The sequence below is a fragment of the Heteronotia binoei genome, chromosome 9 (assembly GCF_032191835.1).
Source record: "Heteronotia binoei isolate CCM8104 ecotype False Entrance Well chromosome 9, APGP_CSIRO_Hbin_v1, whole genome shotgun sequence".
In the NCBI taxonomy this organism is placed as follows: domain Eukaryota; kingdom Metazoa; phylum Chordata; class Lepidosauria; order Squamata; family Gekkonidae; genus Heteronotia; species Heteronotia binoei.
The window spans coordinates 1063158-1083918 of record NC_083231.1 but is presented as its reverse complement, the minus strand read 5'-3'; the positions used below and the strand labels follow the sequence as shown (position 1 = coordinate 1083918).

At 50.8% G+C, this 20761-nt stretch overlaps 1 protein-coding gene across 2 annotated transcripts in view; it reads left to right on the top strand.

The window, feature by feature from the left end:
• Positions 1–20761, top strand: part of STX18 (syntaxin 18) — a 229666-nt gene that overhangs the window by 183684 nt on the left and 25221 nt on the right. Inside the window, exons 3-8 of one of the 2 annotated variants that reach the window (XM_060247282.1) lie at positions 3453–3520; positions 8887–9002; positions 9091–9168; positions 10403–10469; positions 12017–12132; positions 14295–14383. In XM_060247282.1, the coding sequence (XP_060103265.1) occupies positions 3453–3520; positions 8887–9002; positions 9091–9168; positions 10403–10469; positions 12017–12132; positions 14295–14383 (534 nt within the window). Of the gene's footprint in view, positions 1–3452; positions 3521–8886; positions 9011–9090; positions 9169–10402; positions 10470–12016; positions 12133–14294; positions 14384–20761 lie in introns of both variants that reach the window. The other variant, XM_060247283.1, reaches the window with a different exon arrangement.

Here is a 20761-nt window from a genome sequence, read left to right as displayed (position 1 = left end):
CTACAGCACAGACATTGTGTCCAGATTTTGATGCAATAATTCAGAGCAAGAGGTGTCAGTTATCAGAAACTGTTGAATAAAATATCGAAAGTGCTAATCCTTTTAGCACATTTTGTTTTAATTTTTTTTAAAAAAATTTAATTGTGTTTGTATCCTTTATAAAGCTTATATCTCCTCTAGATCACATTATGTTTTATTACACACATATCCCAGCCAGACAAGGTCTCATTTATGTCAGATCTGGCCCTCGTAGCAAATGAGATTGATATCCCTGATCTAAAGAATAATGTCTTTTGTTGCTTTGACAAGAATGTTGGGTGTAGGCAAGGGGAGGGAGTGGGGGGCTATTATAAAACAGTTTGCTTGGCATTCATTATTCCTAGCAAGGCCTTATTAGGGGAGAGAATGCTTGTAACAAATCACTTACAAAGCTTCATCCACCTTTGTGAAAGAGAAGTCTACCTGAGTGTTACTTGCCAATCATAAAAGTGGGTGGAGCCCCTCTAATTGTGGCTTCAGCATGGCAGAACAACCTTGTTTACCCTTTGCTTCAGTGGCAGCCTCCCTGGTGGCCACCGCAGCCACATTCATGCTGGCTCGGGGCTCCAAGGCAAGGTCAGGGCCGGTGATTTCTGGTTCTCCTGGTTGCTGGGTGGCGTGGGGCCTCTGCCACACATGTGGCCTTCTGCAGGGGGTGCCTTCTTTCCTATCAGAGGATACAACTGCCTTCGACCTGGTGCGGCTACTGCCATATGAGGAGACAATCTCTGGGCTGAACTCCCAACTGCTCCCCGCCACGGATCTCAAGAATTCAGGATGTAGTTGTTGCGGGATGGCATTTGTTCTGAGCAGGGAAGTCCCACAGCTGGTCTGGTAAACCAGCAGTAGCATTTGTAAAGTACTGGTTAGCACTCTAATCCTAACAGTATTACCTGCATTTTCCTATGGCAGAAGCTTTCGCAATGGACTGAAGTCCTAAAAGGGAACTCTAGGATGTGGCTGTTTCAAGCCAGAGGCTTAAAATGGCCAGTTATCAAAGCACTCCAGGAAGGCCTATCACTTCAGGAAGCATTCCTCCTTTGAAATGGATTCCTGTTTGTGCTGCTGCCTGTTTTGATTTCTATTTTTAAAATCTCAAAACTGAATAAGAAGGAACACTCAAACAAGCATGTCCCGATTCCACTGAAGGTCTGCTTTGCTGCCTGCCACTGCAGTGGAGGTAGAAAGTGCTTGAATGTAGACAATGGCTGTGCCTCCTGGTGGCTCCACCTGGACTGATCAGTGATCTTTGATCCTCTGGACCATCCCACCTTGCCGAGGCATCAGGAAGTAGAAAAAGGGGTTAATGTAAATTGTCCACTGGATTGATTCAAATCATGCCTGAAGGGGAGGATTCAGAGAGCTGCTGGGGAAGAGGTACCACAAGGCTTGGTCTTATTCCCCACGGTATCTGCTAACTGTTCAGACAAGATCTGCCCCATGGTATAAAAATATAAAGAAGGACCACCTAAGATCCGCATATTTGGCAAATACTACTGTGTGCAAAGTTAGATCAGCATTTACAGTTCTGCGGTTTCAGACCATGCCAACAGAATATCTCCTGGGGCGATACTCTAAAACCTCAGGAATAGCATGTTTATATATGCAAAACCTCTGTGGAGGACCTCTTGTCAGAACTTGTATCTGTTATGTATGCTGAGCTTGGTGATATTAGCCTAACCGACTCCATATTGTAACTGTCTACTAATCCTATGTCCTTGTAGTCAGGCCTACTAACCAAATGCTTTGCATTTCAAACAAACTGTAACCACTGAAGGGTGACAGATAGCCTCTGTAAAACATCTGCAGGTGTCCTTTGAAGCTAGCCTGCCAGGGCATCACAGCAGGGCTCCTTCCTCCTCCATGGAGATAAGGGACCCTGGGAACAGACAACTGTCTCCCAGAGTGTGAGAAATGGTTTTATTGTTTCTGTTACAACTGCATAAAGAATGTATCGATAGCTGAACCCGTTATCAGAGTCAACTTGTGCTTTCCCTGAACACAATACAGTTCTCAATACAGTCTTATACTTTTGCAACAAAGTAATGAGTTTCATTTGAAGTTCTTCAAGTTCTGACACCTCTTCCATTATGTTATGGTTTGCCCACTGTATTCAGAACCTAGGCGCAAGTTTCTGCCTGAAATAATAGATCAATTGTATATGATTTCTGATATGGATAAGCTAATATTTCTGTTGTCAGAAACTTACTCTACGGTCTCATAAGGTAGCACTTTTTGCTTTGGCTGCTAGCAAAATCAGGGCAAAATCAGTTTGACAGTAAAATGTTGTTGTTAACTGGGCAATTAGAACCTTATTATGGAATCATGGGGACACTATGTGTAACTAAGATTGTGAATAATCTAAATTTGAATGTGTTAATTTTAGAGACCCTGACTGTTTTTAATTTGTAAGTTGCTGTAATTGTAATGGCCAATGGCTGTACACAATACATTTATTACTACTACTATATGCCATGTTATTCAATCTCTATGGAAAGCCCGCAGGAGAAATCTTCCATGGTTTTGGAGTAGGCAGTGAGTGATATGCTGATGACACCCAGGTCTGTATTTCATTGTCCAAGTCGCCCAGTGATGCTCTAGAGGTCCTGAATCAGTGCCCAATCGCTGTTGTAAAATGCCTGAGGGCAAACAAGTTAAAATTGGCCTTGACAAGACAGAGGCAATTACATTTTAAAACCAGTAAAATCACACCCCCACCCCCAAAACTACACACACATAATTAAAACAATTGAAAACAGAGCTAAAATACAAGGGTATATATTAAAACAATTAAAGCATTGGTCTGGAAGGAGGGGTCACTGAGGTCATGCCAAATGAAACCAAAAATGCTTCACTCATTGGTGGACAATGGCAGCAGAAGGGAACAGATGAATCTCCTTGTGGAGAGTTTTGGTGTTGTAACTGAGAAGGCCCTGCTCTCCCAGGGTGCCTCCATCAGCTGGGCCTCCAAAGGGGATTGCAGGGGGCATGAGATTGTAAGGCAGACAGTGGCTCTTCAGATGTTGCTCTTGGGGCAGCCCCACATCAAGCATGTTGCCATAATGGAATCAGACTGCTGGGTAAAACCCTCTCTTTGGAAGGCAGGGGCTCTGGTGCCAGTTGTAACCAGGGGGCAGGCTGGCCATTGGAGGCTCTGGCTGCAGGGAACACCCTCTTGCTTTCAGAGGAAGTTGTCTGCAGAGCAGGCTAGAGACACACTAGAGAAGGGGCCGGGCCTTGTGCAGCAGTGAGTGGAAGGGAGGCCTCAGTGCAGTGAGTGGGTCATGAGAGAGGGAGTCGTCTTCATCAGTTGTCCTAATGCCCCTTTTGAGATCTCCCTGTTGCCATTCAGACACTTAGAAATGCTTCTCTTCGTCCAAATCTTAATGTTTGCTTTTTCCTTTCTGGCTTAGGTCAATAACATTGGGAAACTGAAAGATTTTCTTCTGCAGCACCGGAAAGACTACATTAATGCCTACAGGTAAGTGTTGTGTGAGGACAATTGGAAACTTGTGGCATGGGGGGCGGGGGGGCGGGCGGGCAGGGAGACTCATGTACCTGCCAAATTTCCAGTCTGGTCACTGAACATAATAGGAAGCCCATATGGATGACACATTAAAACAATTGTGGTGATAAGGAGCATTGAAAAGATTGGTTTCTGCATCTGCCTGTGGCTAAAGCCTGAGTATGTTTGACAGTGGGGGAGTGGGGAGGTGCTGAGGAAGGTATGTGGATGTTCTGCAGCTCAGTGTGAGGGGCTCATCGGTCAGCAGCCACACTCCTGTGTTGTGTTCAGGGGATCCCAGGTTCATATCTCATCCTCTCGTTCAGGTCATCCCTATCCAGATGGGCCTTTGGTTTTGCTGCTCTGCATGTAATGCCAGCTCCAGGGAACAGCCAGGTTCTCTGACAGCATTTTTGTCTTCCTGTCTACCCAAATTCCCCTTCCCATCTTCTCCCCTCCCACTCCTTTGAAGCCACCATGGGATCAGCACTTGCCTTACAATATCTTTCAGGAATGATTTGTGTGTACCACTAGGTGGCAGTGTGTGCACAAGCCAGAAATTAAGACTGGCCTTCATTTCCTAAACACGGTGCCTAACACGGTAATACCTCAAGGACAGGACTTGCAGCTACTGAGCAAGAGGCACAGCTGTGGCACTTTCGGTTATTTTGTTGAAAGGAAAGAATAAGAAAGTACTTTGAAAAGACGAGTTCTTGCAGGATCTCTCCTTTGCGGATATGAAACCAAGGACCTGGTGGGAAGCAGCCGAACCAGTTAGCCCTGCCAGGCCTGGCCTGACCCCTCCTCTGAGATCAGCAGCAGTTGCTTCTTGTAGACCCTCCAGGCACAGGCCAGAATCTGCAGGAGGGAGGGAAACTGACTGTCCATAGAAGTTCTCAGGGCTGAGAAAAGAAAGGCCTTCAATGTTGGCCTTCAAATGTCTGACCCTCTCCACCCCCTCCCCTGGCTTGTCCCACTCCCCAACAGAATACCTCCTGCTCCTCCCACCCTCAAAACTCCTATCTAGACTCCTTCCCCCTCCCCCCCGCCAAATAACTATGCAGAGAGAGAGAGTCAAGAATGATGAGAGATGTTTATAATGTTTCAGTTACCAAATATATAAACACACACACACACACATACACAAATGCTGGAATAAAATTCTCCTCTTCTTTCATTATGGAAGGGAAAGGACTGTCTCCTTCCATCCCTGCCCTTCTCCTCGCTGGCAGGCAATGTTCCCTCTAAGCTGAGTTAGTGTGAGCTAGCTCACAGATCTTCATCGTGGTCTCTGTGCAGTCCCACACATGGGTCTTGCCGCAGGCAACGGATCCATACCTCGGAGTCTCCAATAGCTCACCTAGAGCGTTTTTTGGCGCGCTTTCCGCTCGCCCTGGGGGGCAGGCATCGACTGCACATGCCTGGAGCAAGCAGGAGGCGCCCCTCCCACTCAGTTTCTTCCTTTCCGCCACCCGGACAACACCTACCTTGCTGCGTTCCTCTCTCCTCAGCTCATCTTCTCCTGTTTGGTATCGTATTCCTCTTTTTCTCTTATCTCTTTTCTTCTATCATTTTTCGTCCTTATAAAATTAAAAAAGCCCTTGTTTCTGCACTTTCCTTTCCCCTCCCTTGTCCAGAGAGTATGGAAGGGAAAATTATTTTCAAAAAGTGTTGGAGGTATGGATCTAAAATCCCTACAGACATTCCTACTGTCTTTTCTGCTTGGGTGAAGCTCATCGGGTAGATACTTGCCCTCATTGCGCCAACTTCGGTAAACAGGCGCGAAAAAATCGAGCGACCAGACTTCAAAGTTTCTTGCTCGAAAAATCTCTCCGGGCTATGCCCAGCTCTGATTCGCCGCCTCCCCCACACTGAGCGGGAGATTCGGCTGCGTCGGCTGCTCCTCAACTCCATAAAAAGCATAAGTCCGACAAGAGATCATCCAAGCACTCCAACACCAGCCACAAGGCTTCGAAGAAGTCTCGCCATACCGATCCGTCAGCCTCGGCTCCGAAGAAATCTCGTGATCTGACAAGGTCGACTCCGACGACTTCCCCGAGGGCTACCACTTCGACCACTATAGCGACATCGTTGGTGTTGGTTTCCACACACTCAGCTCTGATCCAATCTCTTGTTCCACCAGAGCTTTCGGCGCCTTCTGACATCATCTCTGACATGCCTCATCTCACTCTTCACTCCCCAGCTGCAGTCGAAGTTATACCGGTCCGATCTCATTCGCCCTCGGTCCATAGCGTGGTGCTGTTTGACATCCTTGAACCCAACCCCCATTCGGATCCTACTTTCTCTCAGGAGCATCCCTGGTCTTTGCTACAGGCTGGATCCTTTCAAGACATCGGAGTCGCTCCTCTCTACAGAGAGTCGTCGACACAGGTTTCCACCCAACATGTCCGATCCCGCTCACCGGTTCGACGTCATGATTTCCACTCACGCTCTCCAGTCTACCGTGAGTATCAGGACTACTACCAGAGCGGTCGATATGAATATTCTTCACTCTCCAGATCGCCATCTCCCAGACACGCCGGGTTTATCATTGCTACTCCCATTCCCCCTCGAATGAGGGTTTCCGTTGCTCTCGGTACCGTGAATTCGAGGTCGCGTTCCACAGCCATGATGTATCAACACCACGAATCTGTGACTTCGAATCCCCTCAGTACCGTGGGCCTTCTCGAACCCGAGACCCAGAGTATCTCTCTTCTCAAGACCGTGAAGCCCTTTGAGTCCGTGAACCTCCTCGGTACCGAGAATCTTTTATACCTCGCACAGCTTCCGCCACCATATCTTCTGCTCCGGCCACAATTTCTACATCGGCCATGACTTTGACTGCCTTACAAGTACAGTCTAAACCTTCCGAGGAACGTGCTTCCACATCTGCACCTACCAAGCCTCTGATCTCTCCCGCAACCAAGGAATCCCAATCTGACGGAGACAGCTCCGGCTCTTCTGACTCCGAAGATCCTCCTGGCTCTCCTGCCTCAGATTCCACACATCCAGCCCGTCTTTCTCCATCAGATGGTTCCAAGACCTACCTTAACCTGATTACTACCATGGCTGAAGCCTGGAATGTTACTCTTCCTTCCGACTCACCCAAGGTTTCTGACATAGTACACGATCTGGTTCAGGCAGATTTCCCAGCGGGGTCACTCCTACCGATGTTGCCAGTGCACTTGGAGGGGCTGCGTGAGGCCTGGGACAAACCTGCTTCGATTCCACCTACCTCGAAGCACTTTAACTCCCTGTACAGAGTACATGCGCCTGATTCTAAATTTTTAGCCTCCCATCCTGCTCCAAACTTGATCATCGTGCACTCAGCGACTAAAGCCAAACCATCCAGACATCCTACTCCTCCTGATCGCGAGGGCCGGAAGTTGCTCACACATTTTTGCCTTAACTCAGGAAAAATAGCCCCAGAGCACACTGATTTATGCAGGAGCTCACAACTTTAATGCTCACAAAGCAGAATTTTTGCTCACAAGACTCCACAGCTTAGAGGGAGCATTGCTGGCAGGCTGAGAGATGCAGCTTCTTTCTGTAGCTCTCACCATGCAAAGAGAAGACCCATCTCCGTGTTCCCAGTTCCTGGCCCTGATTCTGCTGGCGAGAGGGCCTCAAAGGTTACTGTTGCCCTCTGCTGCCACACTTGGGTATAGCATAGCCAGGAAGAGGATGCCCCTGCGAAGGGAGCTCCCATGGCCTGGTGGGTGGGGAAAGAGGCCCATCAAGTCCAGCATCCGGTTTCAGGCGGCAGCCAGCCAGTTGCCCCGGAGGGTCATCCTCTGATGCTGCCTCCTAGCAATGGGCTTCAGAGGTTCACCACCTTAATGACCCTCCCCTCGTCTCCATCTGTGCTCACGGCCTTCACTACATCCACTGGCCGCAAACTGCACAATGTATTTCCTCACTGAGTGAAGTTTTTCCTTTTGTCTGTCCTGAACCTGTTACCCACCAACTTCCCTGAGTGCTCTCTGGTTCAAGAGGCAAGCTGCCTGGGTGCTGGGAGGTGGCGGAGGGAGAAGGAGGACTGGGGCTAGACCTGTCTAGGTTTGCTTCTGGCCAGTTGCTGGCTGTGCAGATCCCATGGGAGAAGAAAAGCACAAGCACAGCCATCACCTTCTTTCGCATTGCTGGCACATTTGGGGGGTGGGGGGGTGGAGCAATAACCCTGCATGCTGAGCGAGATGATCGGGGAGGCCAGTGTCAGGCAGGCGTGCTGGGCCCGGCTGGAGGCAGCTCTTGTGTGCCTTGTGATGGCGGCAGCACTTTCTTCCATGTTCTGTAGTGGGGAGGGGGGCCCTGCTATTGTGCCCTGGCACCCACTGACACCTCTCCGGGCACCCATGAAGTGTTTGCGGAAAGGGGGGGGGCTTTTGCCCAGCAAGGCCACAAGACTGGCCACTGGAGATTTGATTGGCTGAGCAGATTTTTCAAAATGCTGCTTTGTGCCACCCCAGCCCAAGGATCTTCACCGCATGACCGAAGGTAAGCTGCTGCAGCCATGTTGTGGCTGGCTCCACCTAAGGCAGCCATTTTCTGGCTGCGCCCACCACACTGTGCCAGAACTCCAAAATGCCCACAGGTTTGAGGACCCCCATTCTGTAGGATAGAACGACAATGATGCTGTGGCAGTCCAAGCAGTTGTTTGTTGTCCTAAGCATAGCTGTGGAGCCTATGTGGGGATAGCAGTGACTAGAGCCATTTCTGTGCCTTATACAGAGGGAGGAGGCAGCAAAAGTGTCAGGGTGCAGGCAGGAACTCTCAGTTGAATTCCCTCCTGGCAGGCAGCAAGCCAGCAAATTGGCAATGCCGAGCCTCCCTCCCACCTCCATGTGCTGGTTTGCTGCCCATTTTCAGTGTGCCTCTCCAGACCTCTGCCCCCCACCCCCCGGTAATGCATAATGGAGCTTTAGGAAGGGGTTTGCAAGGAGCTGGGCTGCTCTGCCCATGCAGTGGGAGAACTGTCTCTCTGCCCACCTCCACATTCTGAAACAGGATGGTGAACTAGATGGATCATTGGTCTGATCCAGCAGGTCTCTTTTTCCATGCCTCATTGGAGGGGGGGGGGGGGGGGTTGAGACTGGGTTAAAAGGTTGCCCCCCTGCTTTAGTTCAAATAAGTCCAAATATCTTCCTGCATTCCCACGAATCTCTCTTTCTTCCTCATTAGTGACAGATGGGAAGAAGGTGGGAGTGACCTTGTGGAGAGGTGCCGGCAGAGGCCAGCCGTTTCCCTCAGGGAGGGGAAGGAAGTCTAAGTGGATGAGGTGCATTTTTTTTTCTCAGTGGAGCTCACAGCAAATAAATAGCATTTTGGCTTTTTCTCTGCAGCCATGTCATGTCTGAATATGTGCGGATGACAGACACGGAGCGGGACCAGATTGATCAAGACGCCCAGATATTCATGCGAACCTGCGCTGAGGCCATTCAGCAACTCCGGACAGAAGGCAAGTCTGTTCAAGGGCAAGGCGCCCAGGGCCACTGGAAGAGCTTGTGGAGAAGGGCCGTCTCTGACTCCCTGTCCTTCCATTTCAGCCCACAAGGACATCCATTCCCCACAAGTGAAGCAGCACCGAGAAGCAGTTTTGGATTTCATTGAAGACTACTTGAAAAGTATTGCTTATTTTCCCTTTGGAATGAGAGGAGCTTAATATTTTCATGGTGCAGTCCAGTGCTTAGGCTGAGAAGAGCACCGCGGGTGTCTTGCTGTGGCTATTTTATACTTCCAAACTAAGCCTGAAAAGAGTTTGTTCTAATGTAGCATTTTCAGAAGTGCCCCCCCAGTTGCAAGTGCCAGTCCATGGTAGACTTCTGGGACCTTAATGGATCCAGGAGTTAGTTGTTGGATCATTTCCCTTTAAAAATTATAGAGCTTCGTGTTTCTTTGCCAACATGATCAGTCTTGAAAGTAAGAGGTCTCTTCAGCTGCTGGAGAGGAAAGGAGTAGATGGATACTGAGCATGTAACAAACTTACGGGAACATTGAAAATATGGGGGGTGGGTCCTAAGTCTATGGTCAGGACTGAAGAGGTCATCCAGAAGGTGGCATTAACTCCCAGGGATCTGTTGTGCTAATGGAGGAAGGAGGAAAAGTCTTCTCCTGGAGAAGACGACGACATTGGATTTGTATGCTGCCCTCCACTCTGAATCTCAGAGTCTCAGAGCGGCTCACAATCTCCTTTATCTTCTACCCCCACAACAGACACCCTGTGAGGTGGGTGGGGCTGAGAGAACTCTCCCAGAAGCTGCCCTTTCAAGGACAACTCCTACAAGAGCTATGGCTGGCCCAAGGCCATTCCAGCAGCTGCAAGTGGAGGAGTGGGGAATCAAACCCGGTTCTCCCAGATTGGTGGAAGCCTCCCCTGTTTGTCAAGCCAGGCATTATCATTTTTCATAAAAGATGCATTTTAAAAGCAAGAGAGGTATCTGTACAGACCCCTCAGTCAAAATGAAGGAGATCCAATACTCCTGAAAGGAGTGCCTTTTTCTTAACTGGTGGGGATAGAGAACAGTCTAGAGAATGCTGGTGGTAGCGTTAGAAATCCTGAAGCGGGACATATCAGGGTAAGTTGGTGTGAGGGGAGGCCTCCAGCTGGTGGTAGCGTTAGAAATCCTGAAGCGGGACATATCAGGGTAAGTTGGTGTGAGGGGAGGCCTCCAGCCCCTCGGCTAAGAGCTGCTGGTTCCTCCCCCCCCCCACGCCTGCCTGCCTTGGGAGCTTCCCCGTGGAGACCAGTGTTGGAACGCTGAATTAAGTAGACCCCAGATCAAAGGTTTGCAGTCTGATGTAGGAAATCTTGATGTTTCCTTGTGACTCTTATTGACTAGCCTTTCTTTGTTTGACCAGGGGTGTGTAAGCTGTATTCCGAACAAAGAGCTATCCGGGTCAAACGAGTCATTGATAAGAAAAGATTGTAAGTCATATACTTTGATTTTTGTTTCAAATGTATTAATTTAATGTGCAAATTAATTGTTTCCCTATCATTTCAAGAAAGAAAATGGTATGTCTAGTTTTAAGCCTGTTTACTAGAAAGTGTAGGTGTTATTGGCCATGGCATCATTATAGAAGGACCAAGTCAGAGGTCGCTGGTCCAAGCCAAAAGCAAAAGCCACACAATACCTTTTGCTAGGGTGGAACAAAATAGGGCAAACCAACAGGCATGCGTATTTCCAGTTGGCAAATGCCATGACCCATTCTTCTTGCCAAAAGTACAACATAATGCCTGCTCCACAAAGCACCATTTTTTCTATTCAGACTGACCTGGGGTTCTTCCCAGGGAGAAAGCTAAAAAGTCTGAAGATTGTGGGGCTTTTTTTCTTTTGTTTTTTAACATTCAGTCTGATGAAAAGCTCTGGAAAACTTGAAAGCTCACATACTATTTTTGGTTTTGGTACTCACTTTGTTCTTAATGGTAAGAGCCCCATGGCACAGAGTGTTAAAGCTGCAGTACTGCAGTCCTAAGCTCTGCTCACGACCTGAGTTCGATCCCCAGCAGAAGCTGGGTTTTCAGGTAGCCGGCTCCAAGTCGACTCAACCTTCCATCCTTCTGAGGTCGGTCAAATGAGTCCCCAGCTTGCTGGGGGGAAAGCCTAGATGACTGGGGAAGGCAATGGCAAACCACCCCGTAAAAAGTCTGCCGTGAAAACGTTGTGAAAGCAACGTCACCCCAGAGTCGGAAACAACTGGTGCTTGCACAGGGGACCTTTGCTTTTTTCCTTTCCTTGTTTTTAATAAAAGCTCTTCCTTGGCTTTTGTTTGAGAACTTTGAACGTTTTGAAAATTTATTTACTGTCTTACAGAGCTGGCTCGCATCAGCCTCAGAGCTGTGTAATTATTGTATTTTAGTTTTCATGTTACTTCTTTTATGTCTTTTGCCTGTGAAAAGGGCCAGCTTCTTTCTCCTGCTGTATGGGATGTAATTATGCCCACCCAGATGTTTGGGGGCTGCTGCCTTGTCTGTTCAGTGCAAGATGAGTGACAGTATAAAATGGTAGATCAAGATGGGTGGCCATGTTAATCTGTCTGTGGAAACGAGTGAGAGTCCAGGAATACGTTAAAGAATAGCAAAAGTTGTAGCAGGGGAGGAGCTTTTGTGAGTCACTGCTCACTTCTCCAGAAGTTCTTCAGAAGCTCAGAAGTGCACACAAAGCAAGCTGAGATTCCTTCCCATGTAGGGATGAACTGAGAAAGATGAGGAGAATAAAGTTGTGCAGCCCCCAAACCAGCCACAATATATTTGATTTTAGCAATTAAAGCCCATAGCCTTGTTCAGGAACCTTCCAGAGGGCCAGGGCATGTTTTGCTTTATGCACTTTTTATGGACTGAGGTTATTCATCCCACCAAAGTGTCTTTCGAGGCAGTTTCAATTGAGAGAAACTGCCGCTGATCTGCAAGTGATCTTCAGGATGTTTTTTGTTCTTGAGATTTGACAATTTATTGTTGCGGCTTTGTTTCTTCAGATCCAGACTTGAGCCTGAGCAGAGCAAAAAAGCCAACAGAACCTCTTCTCTGGAAAGAACTGTTCAGACAGCATCTGAAGAACAAGAGGGCAGGCTCTCAGGCGAGGAAAACAAAGGTGACGTTTTGCTTCTGCTCCCGCGCCACCCTCCAGTTATTTACCCTGAGGAGTAGCTGCCTGCTAAGCTGGGTCTGTGCTGCCACTCACTTTAGAAACAGGGATCCTCAATAGACTTCTTCCTATCTTGTACCCAGACTAGGTGGTGTCAAAACGTGGAACTTCAGCAAAGGCCAAGATTGAGAGCTAGTTAGAACTTAGTGTATTGCTCCAAATGTGGGTCCTAAACTGGGGGATTTTGCCAAGCTATAAAAGAAGGGAAAGGTAGGGAGCATGACAGGCAGTGTGCACAGAACTAGGGGAAGCCCAATGGTCCAGCTAGGGCTTTTGGTGCCCTGACATCCAGACCATGGACATCACCATGCAGCGCCGTATCCACCTCTAGCAGGATCAGGAGCACAAATCCCTCCTAACTTGAAACTTCAACTGCGTTTAGTTTTTTCCTGCTTGGCTGAAGTTTTATTCTCATTTTCCTTCATGCCCCCCTCACAAGTGCTGACAAAGGATCTCCACTTCCTACTCTGTCTTGCTCCACAGAGCCCCCATCTGCTAGTCTCTGTGTTCCTTTGCCTCCTCTTCCTTCCCCCCCCCCCCCCCGGCTTTCTGCCTTGTTGGCTTCCTTCCTTCTCCAGCCAAGCCGGCTGTGCTCAGCTGTCAAGGGTTGTGCTGCAGCCGAATCACAGCAGCCCCATCGATCTTTCAAGGCAAGAGATACAGAGGGGTGGTTTTGCCTTGTCTGCCTGGACTTCTTGGGTGGCCTCCCATCGGGCTGACCCAACTTAGCTTCTGAGATCAGGCTAGCCTGGGCATCCAGTCAGAGGTGGTTTTGCCTTGCCTGTTTCTGCGTAGCAACTCTGGGCTTTCTGGGGGGTCTCCCATCCAAGAACTAGCCAGGACTGACCCTGCTTAGCTGTCCACATCTAACAAGAGCGGGCTAGCCTGAGCTGTTCAGGTCAGGGCCACATACTTAGGAGGTGTAAAATCTGCTTCCCCCAAGGAACCATGCTTAGCTGAAGCGGAGGGCAGGCCCAGCACTCTGAGGACTTCCTGTCTTCCCACAAAAGTGCAGTCAACTCTGATCAGCAAACCCGGTGCTGCCCCCGGAGACTGTATTGCCTGGAAACAGGCTTTAGGCAGCCTCCTCCAAGAGACCTCATGAGTGGGGAGGGAGCTTTGTGTGATGAGGGGCATTGCCTCTCCCCTGAAGCCTCTGCATATGGAGCCTTCTTTCTGAATCAGACATGGGGTGGGTGGGTGGGGGTTAACTATTCTAAGCCTTCAAGGAACTGTTCAAAACAAACGGGTGCCTTTCTGCAAAGCAGAGCCAGGTCTGGTTTCTGCAAGCCCAAAGGCACCCACAAGCTATGTTGGGAGTCAAGGAGAAGCAGGTCCCTCTGGTCCCCCCTCTGCAGTTATCCTGGATGTATTTGCCTAACGATGGGAGCCCCTGACAGAATCGCTGCATCTCATTAACAAGAGCAGTTCTTAAAAGTAATTGGTTCCTAAGGGAAAATAAATGGAAGGCTCAGAGTTTCTTTCTTATTAGGTCTGTAAGCCGATTGTTTTCCCTTTTATTCTTTTTTTGGAGAGGGTGAAATCTTGTATATCTAACATTAAAACCAGATTGACTTTTTCTACCAGAAAGTGTCAGTATAATTTACACAGATGTGAACGTATCCGCCGTTAAACTACACAGTGTGATTTTGTAGGGCTCTTTGACAGTGCAGCTCGCCAAGGCTACTTTGAATGGGTGGGATGTTCCTATTGTTTCAAAAAGGGGCCCTGTTCCATTCTTTTAGGACCAGGATCCAGGGAGCCATGCCCTCTATCAGCATGCACTTCCAAGTGATGCAAAGATCCAGCCTTTCAGAAGATGCCACAACAGAAGCTCAGGCTCCTGCTGATATTCTTCAGTTCCTAATCTGGTGCATGAATGGCTTTTGTGAGCCTGGCGCAGAATAGACACGGGAGTCCCTCACACTTCCTGTTGCTCTGCTGACAGATATTACCTGAAGACACGAGCACCTACCCCACGGGAGACCTCTGCCTCTTGGGGCTTTGGAAGTGCAATGAGTGGGGCTGGAGATGCACATAGGATGAGACTAAAAAAGTTCTGGAAAGTTTTGGTTTTCTGCTGAGACTGGTCGGTTTCCTCCTTACAGATAAGAATGTGATGGAAGACCATGATAATTTTGGCCTTTGGGCAGATGGCAAAGGAGAAGACGAGCTTTCCCCTGAAGAAATCCAAATGGTAATGATCTTTTCTGCCCCCATTCCTTGCTAATCATATCTAGGGGAACCAAATAAATACAAAACATCCTGTACAATTTGCTTTTTCTGCTAGTTAGCTGCAAAACACCTGTAAACTTTTCCATTCACTTTCCTAATTTGTATTGTCATTAACTCTTTAAAATTCCTCACCAAACGATAAGCCATTTATGTTTGCAGGAAACTGCATTACAACAACTCTAACTTTTCTTCAAGATATGGAATTGTTTTGGATTGCTTATGAATTGATATTTCAGTCCTCTTCAGCAAAAGGTTTACTAACATCCCAAAACATAATTCCAAAATAATGACATTGTAGCTTCTTATTCTGCTCAGCTTAGACTGTGGTCCATATCTTTCCTCCATATCTTTTCCTCCCCCACCCCCAAGGAAGCCCACAAGCATTCCTGGGAGTGAATGACAGCCATTTGTGAATAAAGTTTGCTTTCACAATAGTTCTCTGTGTGGTTCTTATTTTTTGTCTGAAATGACTTCAAGCCTCATTTGGGGATACTGTAGTAGAGACTGAAGATATTTGGAACTGGGTCCATGGAGAGGCCTCGTCTAGGTCCTGCTACGTCATACAAAAAGGAAGGGAAAACATTTCACCTTTTGGTAGGGTTTTTTTAAATGTATGTGATGCTAATCTTTAGGACCCCTCTCTTCTGTGAAAAAACAATTAAAAATCTGCCCTCTTGGGGAATAGATTCCTAGATTCCCCCTGTCAAGTCTGCTTTAACTTTGGTCAGGCCTGCACTCAATCTTTGGTTCAGGAGAGAAGCATCCTGGGTAGAGCCATACTGTATTCCAATGTATTCCAATGCTGCTAGCTTGAACTCTCCTCACCCCCCTCCTTTCCTTTGTTATGTACCATATTTTTCGGACCATAAGACGCACTCCCCCCCCCAAAAAAAAAGTGGGGGGGGAAGTGCGTGTGTCTTATGGTCCGAATACTAAAAGATGAGGGGGGAGGGGCCTGCAGCCCCCGGGACACAAGCGGCGAGATCGCTCCCTCCGCCCCCATCGCCAACCCAGCACTTCGCAGGGAGCGATCTCGCCGCTTGTCTCCCAGCCAGGCGTGCTTCCCCTGCGCCTGCGTGCCTGGCTGGGAGACAAGCGGCGAGATCGCTCCCTGCGAAGTGCTGGGTTGGCGATGGGGGCGGAGGGAGCGATCTCGCCGCTTGTCTCCCAGCCCGGCATGCAGGCGCAGCGGAAGCATGCCTGGCTGGGAGACAAGCGGCGAGATCGCTCCCTCCGCCCCCATTGCAAACCCAGCACTTCGCAGGGAGCGATCTCGCCGCTTGTCTCCCAGCCAGGCACGCAGATGCGGGGGAAGCACGCCTGGCTGGGAGACAAGCGGCGAGATCACTCCCTGCGAAGTGCTGGGTTTGCGATGGGGGCGGAGGGAGCGATCTCGCCGCTTGTCTCCCAGCCAGGCGTGCTTCCCCCGCGCCTGCGTGCCTGGCTGGGAGACAAGTGGTGAGATCGCCCTCACCACAAATCCAGCACTTCACAGGCGCCGGCATGCTTCTCCTGCGCCTGCGTGCCTTTCTCCGGCTGTGCGGTCCCCGGCCGAGGCGGCCCGAAGGCTGCAATGGCGCCCGCATCACCGAAGATGGCCATTTGCGCACGTAGACAAAGGTGCGTCTTATGGTCCGGTGCGTCTAATCGTCCGAAAAATACGGTAGTTTTGCTTTGAAATGGGAATATGTGAAAGAGTTTATCGGGCCTTCTCAGGCTGGGCATCAGGGGAGGTTGGAGCCAAGAGACGCTCAAGGCCAAACCAGGCCTGAGAAAGAAATTGTAACATCAATGTGTGAATGTGCCCTGCATAGTACCCCTCCCTCAAGAATCCCTTTGAAGTACACCTTATATGATGGCCTTCTACTGTATGATCTTTAGTCTTTCAATTTCGCTGTAATCGAGAATCATGATATCAATAAACTAGCTACTTTGTTATCAACAAGGACTCATTATTGAATCTGCCGACTTGACATTTTGAAAGACTCCCCTTCGAAGCTCAACCGTTCCGGCAACTTTAAAACCTGATGGCTGAAAAGATTCCAGACAACGGGGAGTTTCCCAACAAGACTCCGTGGCACATCCTCGACTCTAGGAGAACCGCAGCGTTCCCTCCCCAGTTCCAGCTGGTGATCACCGCTCGGCAATACCAACCGAGGACCTCAACCACCACAATGGATTAGGCACCGATCCACCGGGAGGCCATCATGACCCGACACACCCGAAGGGTCCGAATGGCCAAGCAAGAGGCCACCAACCCGGGCACCATCGAGCCGGGGGAGGTGGACAGCATCATCGTCGTCCACGTGCCGGAAGATGAGGGCGAGGGAGCGGAGTGCAGTGAGGGCGACAGCGGCGAGCCGCGACCAAAAGACATGCACGATGAGGACTACCAAATGTTCCGCTCGATGGTGCGCCGAGAGGTTGACGGGGCAATGCAGGGCCTGAAGGACGAGATGCAGACCCTGACGGTCCAACTGGGGAGAGAGCTGGGGGTGACCGGGTCCCGGAGTCCAACCAACGACCCGAGGCCGCCCGAGCCAACCGGTCCAGGCGGCAGCCCCCGCAAGAGGCGCGGCTCCCACGATTCCACCGGCCCCTCGCGACAGAGGAAGGGGGCGAGAACTGGATGCCACCTTCGACGGGGACCCTGAGGAGGTGAACTACTTTGCTATCTAAGCGAACAGCTACATTTATTACTGGGGGAACTCCTTCCCCGATGAGTTCAGCAGAGTGGACTACCTGGGGTCGAAGCTAAGAAGGGCGGCCAAGAGGCAGTACGTGAGCCTGTGCGAGGCGATGAGCCCTGATCTGGACTATGTGCATACTTTCCTGCAGTCCCTGCTGACCAAGTACGAAGACCCGCTTTAGGAGACCCGTGCGCTGGTGGCCCTCCGTGACATGCAACAGGGGGCCCGATCCATCCGCGAGTATGGGACTGAGTTCAGAGCGAATGCGGCCAAGGTCCGGGGCTGGAGCGAGCTGATGAAGATTGAGCATTTCACCCGAGGGCTCAATGCCAGTATCCTGGACCGGGCTCTCACTCAAGCCTGCCCGGACACCCTGGTGGGGTGGATCCAGCTGGCGGGGGAAGTGGAGACCAACCTGAAGAGGGTGGCGATTTAACGCCAACACCAGTCGGGCAAGGGCCAGTCCAAAGCCACCCCGGTGAAAGCAGAAAGCCGGAAGCCCAAGAAGCCCGCCAGGGGGGTGCCGGTGGGACCCCACAGATGCTTCAGGTGCGGGGACCCGAACCACCTCGCCTCCAACTGTCCCCAACCCCCGGTTGCCCGAGCCCCCCAGGCGGGCCCCAAGCCCGGCATCCTGGGACCCAAGAAGGCGACCAGCTGCCCTAAGGATGCAGCGAAGAGCAGCGCGGTAGTGGCCAAGGAGCCGCTGGACGAGGAGGTGTTGCTGTCAGCGGAGCTAGCCGACCTAGCCTGGGGGGACGAACCGGCGGGAAACGAGGCCAGCCTGCTCTGAACGGTGTCAACCAGCAGGTTGAGCGAGAAGAGGCACCACTGACAGTGAGAGTAACGGGACATTTATATTTTGTTACGGTGAAGTTGCTGAACCCCAAGCTGAAAAGGTTCCTGCAAATCTGGGCTCTAGTGGACTCGGGGTGCAACAGAGAACTAATTTCCCGCAAGGTAGTGGAGGCGTTGGGGCTTGAGAGCTCACAGCTACTGCACCCGATGCTGTTTGAGCAGATGGACGGGTCCGTAATGTGCGGGGAACCATGCACTTTAGCAACCCAGCCCTGCCCCTTGGGGATCGAGAAACATTGGGACCAAGAGATCTTTGTCATTGCCTCCTCGTGCTCCCACCCCGTAGTGCTGGGTGTAGGCTGGTTGGAGAAGCACGAGCCCAGCATCCGATGGAGGGCCCAGACCATCCGGTTTTTAGACCCCCTGTGCAAAGGCCACCTATGGGACCCGGCGTGGGGGCCACGCACGCCCGTGGCTAAAGAAAGGGCTTGCGTGTCAGTGGAGGAGGCGCACCCCGTCCCAAGCGTCTACTGCGACCTGATGGGGGTATTTAGTGCGCGTGAGGCCAACCAACTGCCCCCCCATCGGAGCACGGACTGCGCCATAGAACTGATCCCGGAAGAGAGCTTGCCGAAGGCCAAACTGTACCAGATGGGGTGGGCAGAGAAAAAGGAACTGCGCAAATTCTTACATCAGAATCTGGCGCGGGGGTTCATTAGACCGGCGACGGCCCCCCACGCTGCCCCAGTACTGTTCCAAAAGAAGAAGGACGGCTCACTTAGACTTTTCGCGGGATAAACGCGATTTCCATGTCCAACGCCTACCCCATTCCCCTCATCCGGGACCTACTGAACACAGTTTCGGGGGGGGGAGAATTTTCACTAAGCCGGACTTGAGGGACGCGTACTTCCGAGTACTCATCAAGGAGGGGGATGAGTGGAAAACGGCATTCAACACCCCCATGGGACAGTTTGAATATCTGGTCATGCCTTTCGGGTTGCAAGGGGCTCCGGGAGTGTTCATGAACTTTATAAACGATGTGCTTAGAAAATTTTTGTACAAGGGGGTGGTGGTGTACCTGGATGACATCATTATTTATTCCCAGGACGAGCAATCACATGTGAAGTTGGTGAAAGAGGTGCTCAGCACCCTGCTGGAGCACCAGCTGTATGCCAAACTGTCTAAATGTGAATTTCACCAAACCGAGCTAGACTGTCTGGGGTTCCGGGTATCGGGGCAGGGGTTGGCAATGGACCCAGCCAAAGTGTGGCAGTGTTGGAGTGGGCCCCCCCCGAGGACACGTAGACAGCTCCAATCCTTCCTCGGCTTCGCAAATTTCTATAGGGCCTTCATTGAAGGGTTCGCCCAGATTGCCCTGCCCCTGACCGAACTCCTAAAGACCAAAGGGAAGGGGCCGGGAGCCAGACTACACTGGACCCCGAAGTGCCAGGAGGCGTTTGACCACCTAAAACGCTTGTTCACTAGTGAACCGGTCCTAAGCCACCCCGATGAGCCGCGGGCCTTCGTGGTGCAATGTGACGCCTCCAACGTGGCCGTAGGAGCCATTCTCATGCAAAAAGACGGGAAGGGGAAATTGCGACCCTGTGCCTATATCTCCCGGAAATTCTCGGGGGAACAGAGAAACTGGTCAGTGTGGGACAAAGAAGCCTTTGCGGTCATGTTTGCCCTGAAAACTTGGAGGTCTTGGCTCGAGGGGGCTAAGGTGCCGTTTGAGATTTGGACGGACCACAAGAACCTCGAAGCCCTGACGGGGAAAAGGAAACTGAGCGAAAAGCAAATTCATTGGCGGGGTTCTTCTCTAAATTCGATTTCACCTTGCGGCACATCCCGGGAACTAGGAATTTTCTGGCCGACGCCCTCTCCCGGCTCCCGCAACGCGAGAGTTAGAGGGAAGAGGTGGTGGACTCCTTAATTCCGCCCTCCCAAGTGGCGGCCATGGTCACCACCCGATCACAGAATAGGCGGAAGCTGGAGGGGGTTAGCCGCTAACGAATTGCAGTAGAAATGGAGAGGGAGGGAGGAGCCCGGCCGGAGGGAGTGCTAAGAGGAAAAGATGGACTCTGGTACAAGGGGGGGAAACTTTACATCCCTGAAGGGCTAAGAAGGGAAATCCTGCAGCTCTGCCACTCCTCCAAACTAGCCGGGCACTTCGGCTACGTAAAAACACTGCACCTAGTCAGCCGGCAGTTCTGGTGGCCGTCCCTCAAGAAGGACATGTCGGAATACGTGGCTGGCTGTTCGGTGTGCATCATGGCTAAACGGAGGGGGGGGAGCCGCCAGGGCTCCTGCAACCGCTAGAAACGGCCAAACGGCCATGGTCGGTGGTGTCTATGGACTTTATAGTAGAACTACCCCCCTCCTGGGGGAAAACAGTGATCCTTGTGATGGTCGACACGTTCTCAAAGCAAGCCCACTTCATCCCGTGTGCACAGCTACCCACGGCTAAGAAATTAGTGGCCTTGTTCTTTGATCACGTGGTAAAACTACACTCATTCCCTGACAAGGTCATTAGCAACCGCGGGCCACAGTTCGTTGCCACCTTCTGGTGGGAGTTTTGTAAACTGGTGGGGATGGAACAAGGCTTGAGCTTAGCCTATCACCCCCAGACAGACGGCCAGACGGAGAGGGTGAACGGGGTTCTAGAGCAGTACTTAAGGTGCTTCATCAACCAGCACCAGTCAGACTGGGCTGATCTTCTCCCCTTCGCCGAATATGGCTACAACAATAGTGTGCATAGCTCCACCAAAGCCTCCCCCTTCTCAACCGTGTTCAGATAGAGGGGAAGCCCCTCCCCTTACTGCCTGGGGGGGAAAACCAGGGGACTCCCTCTG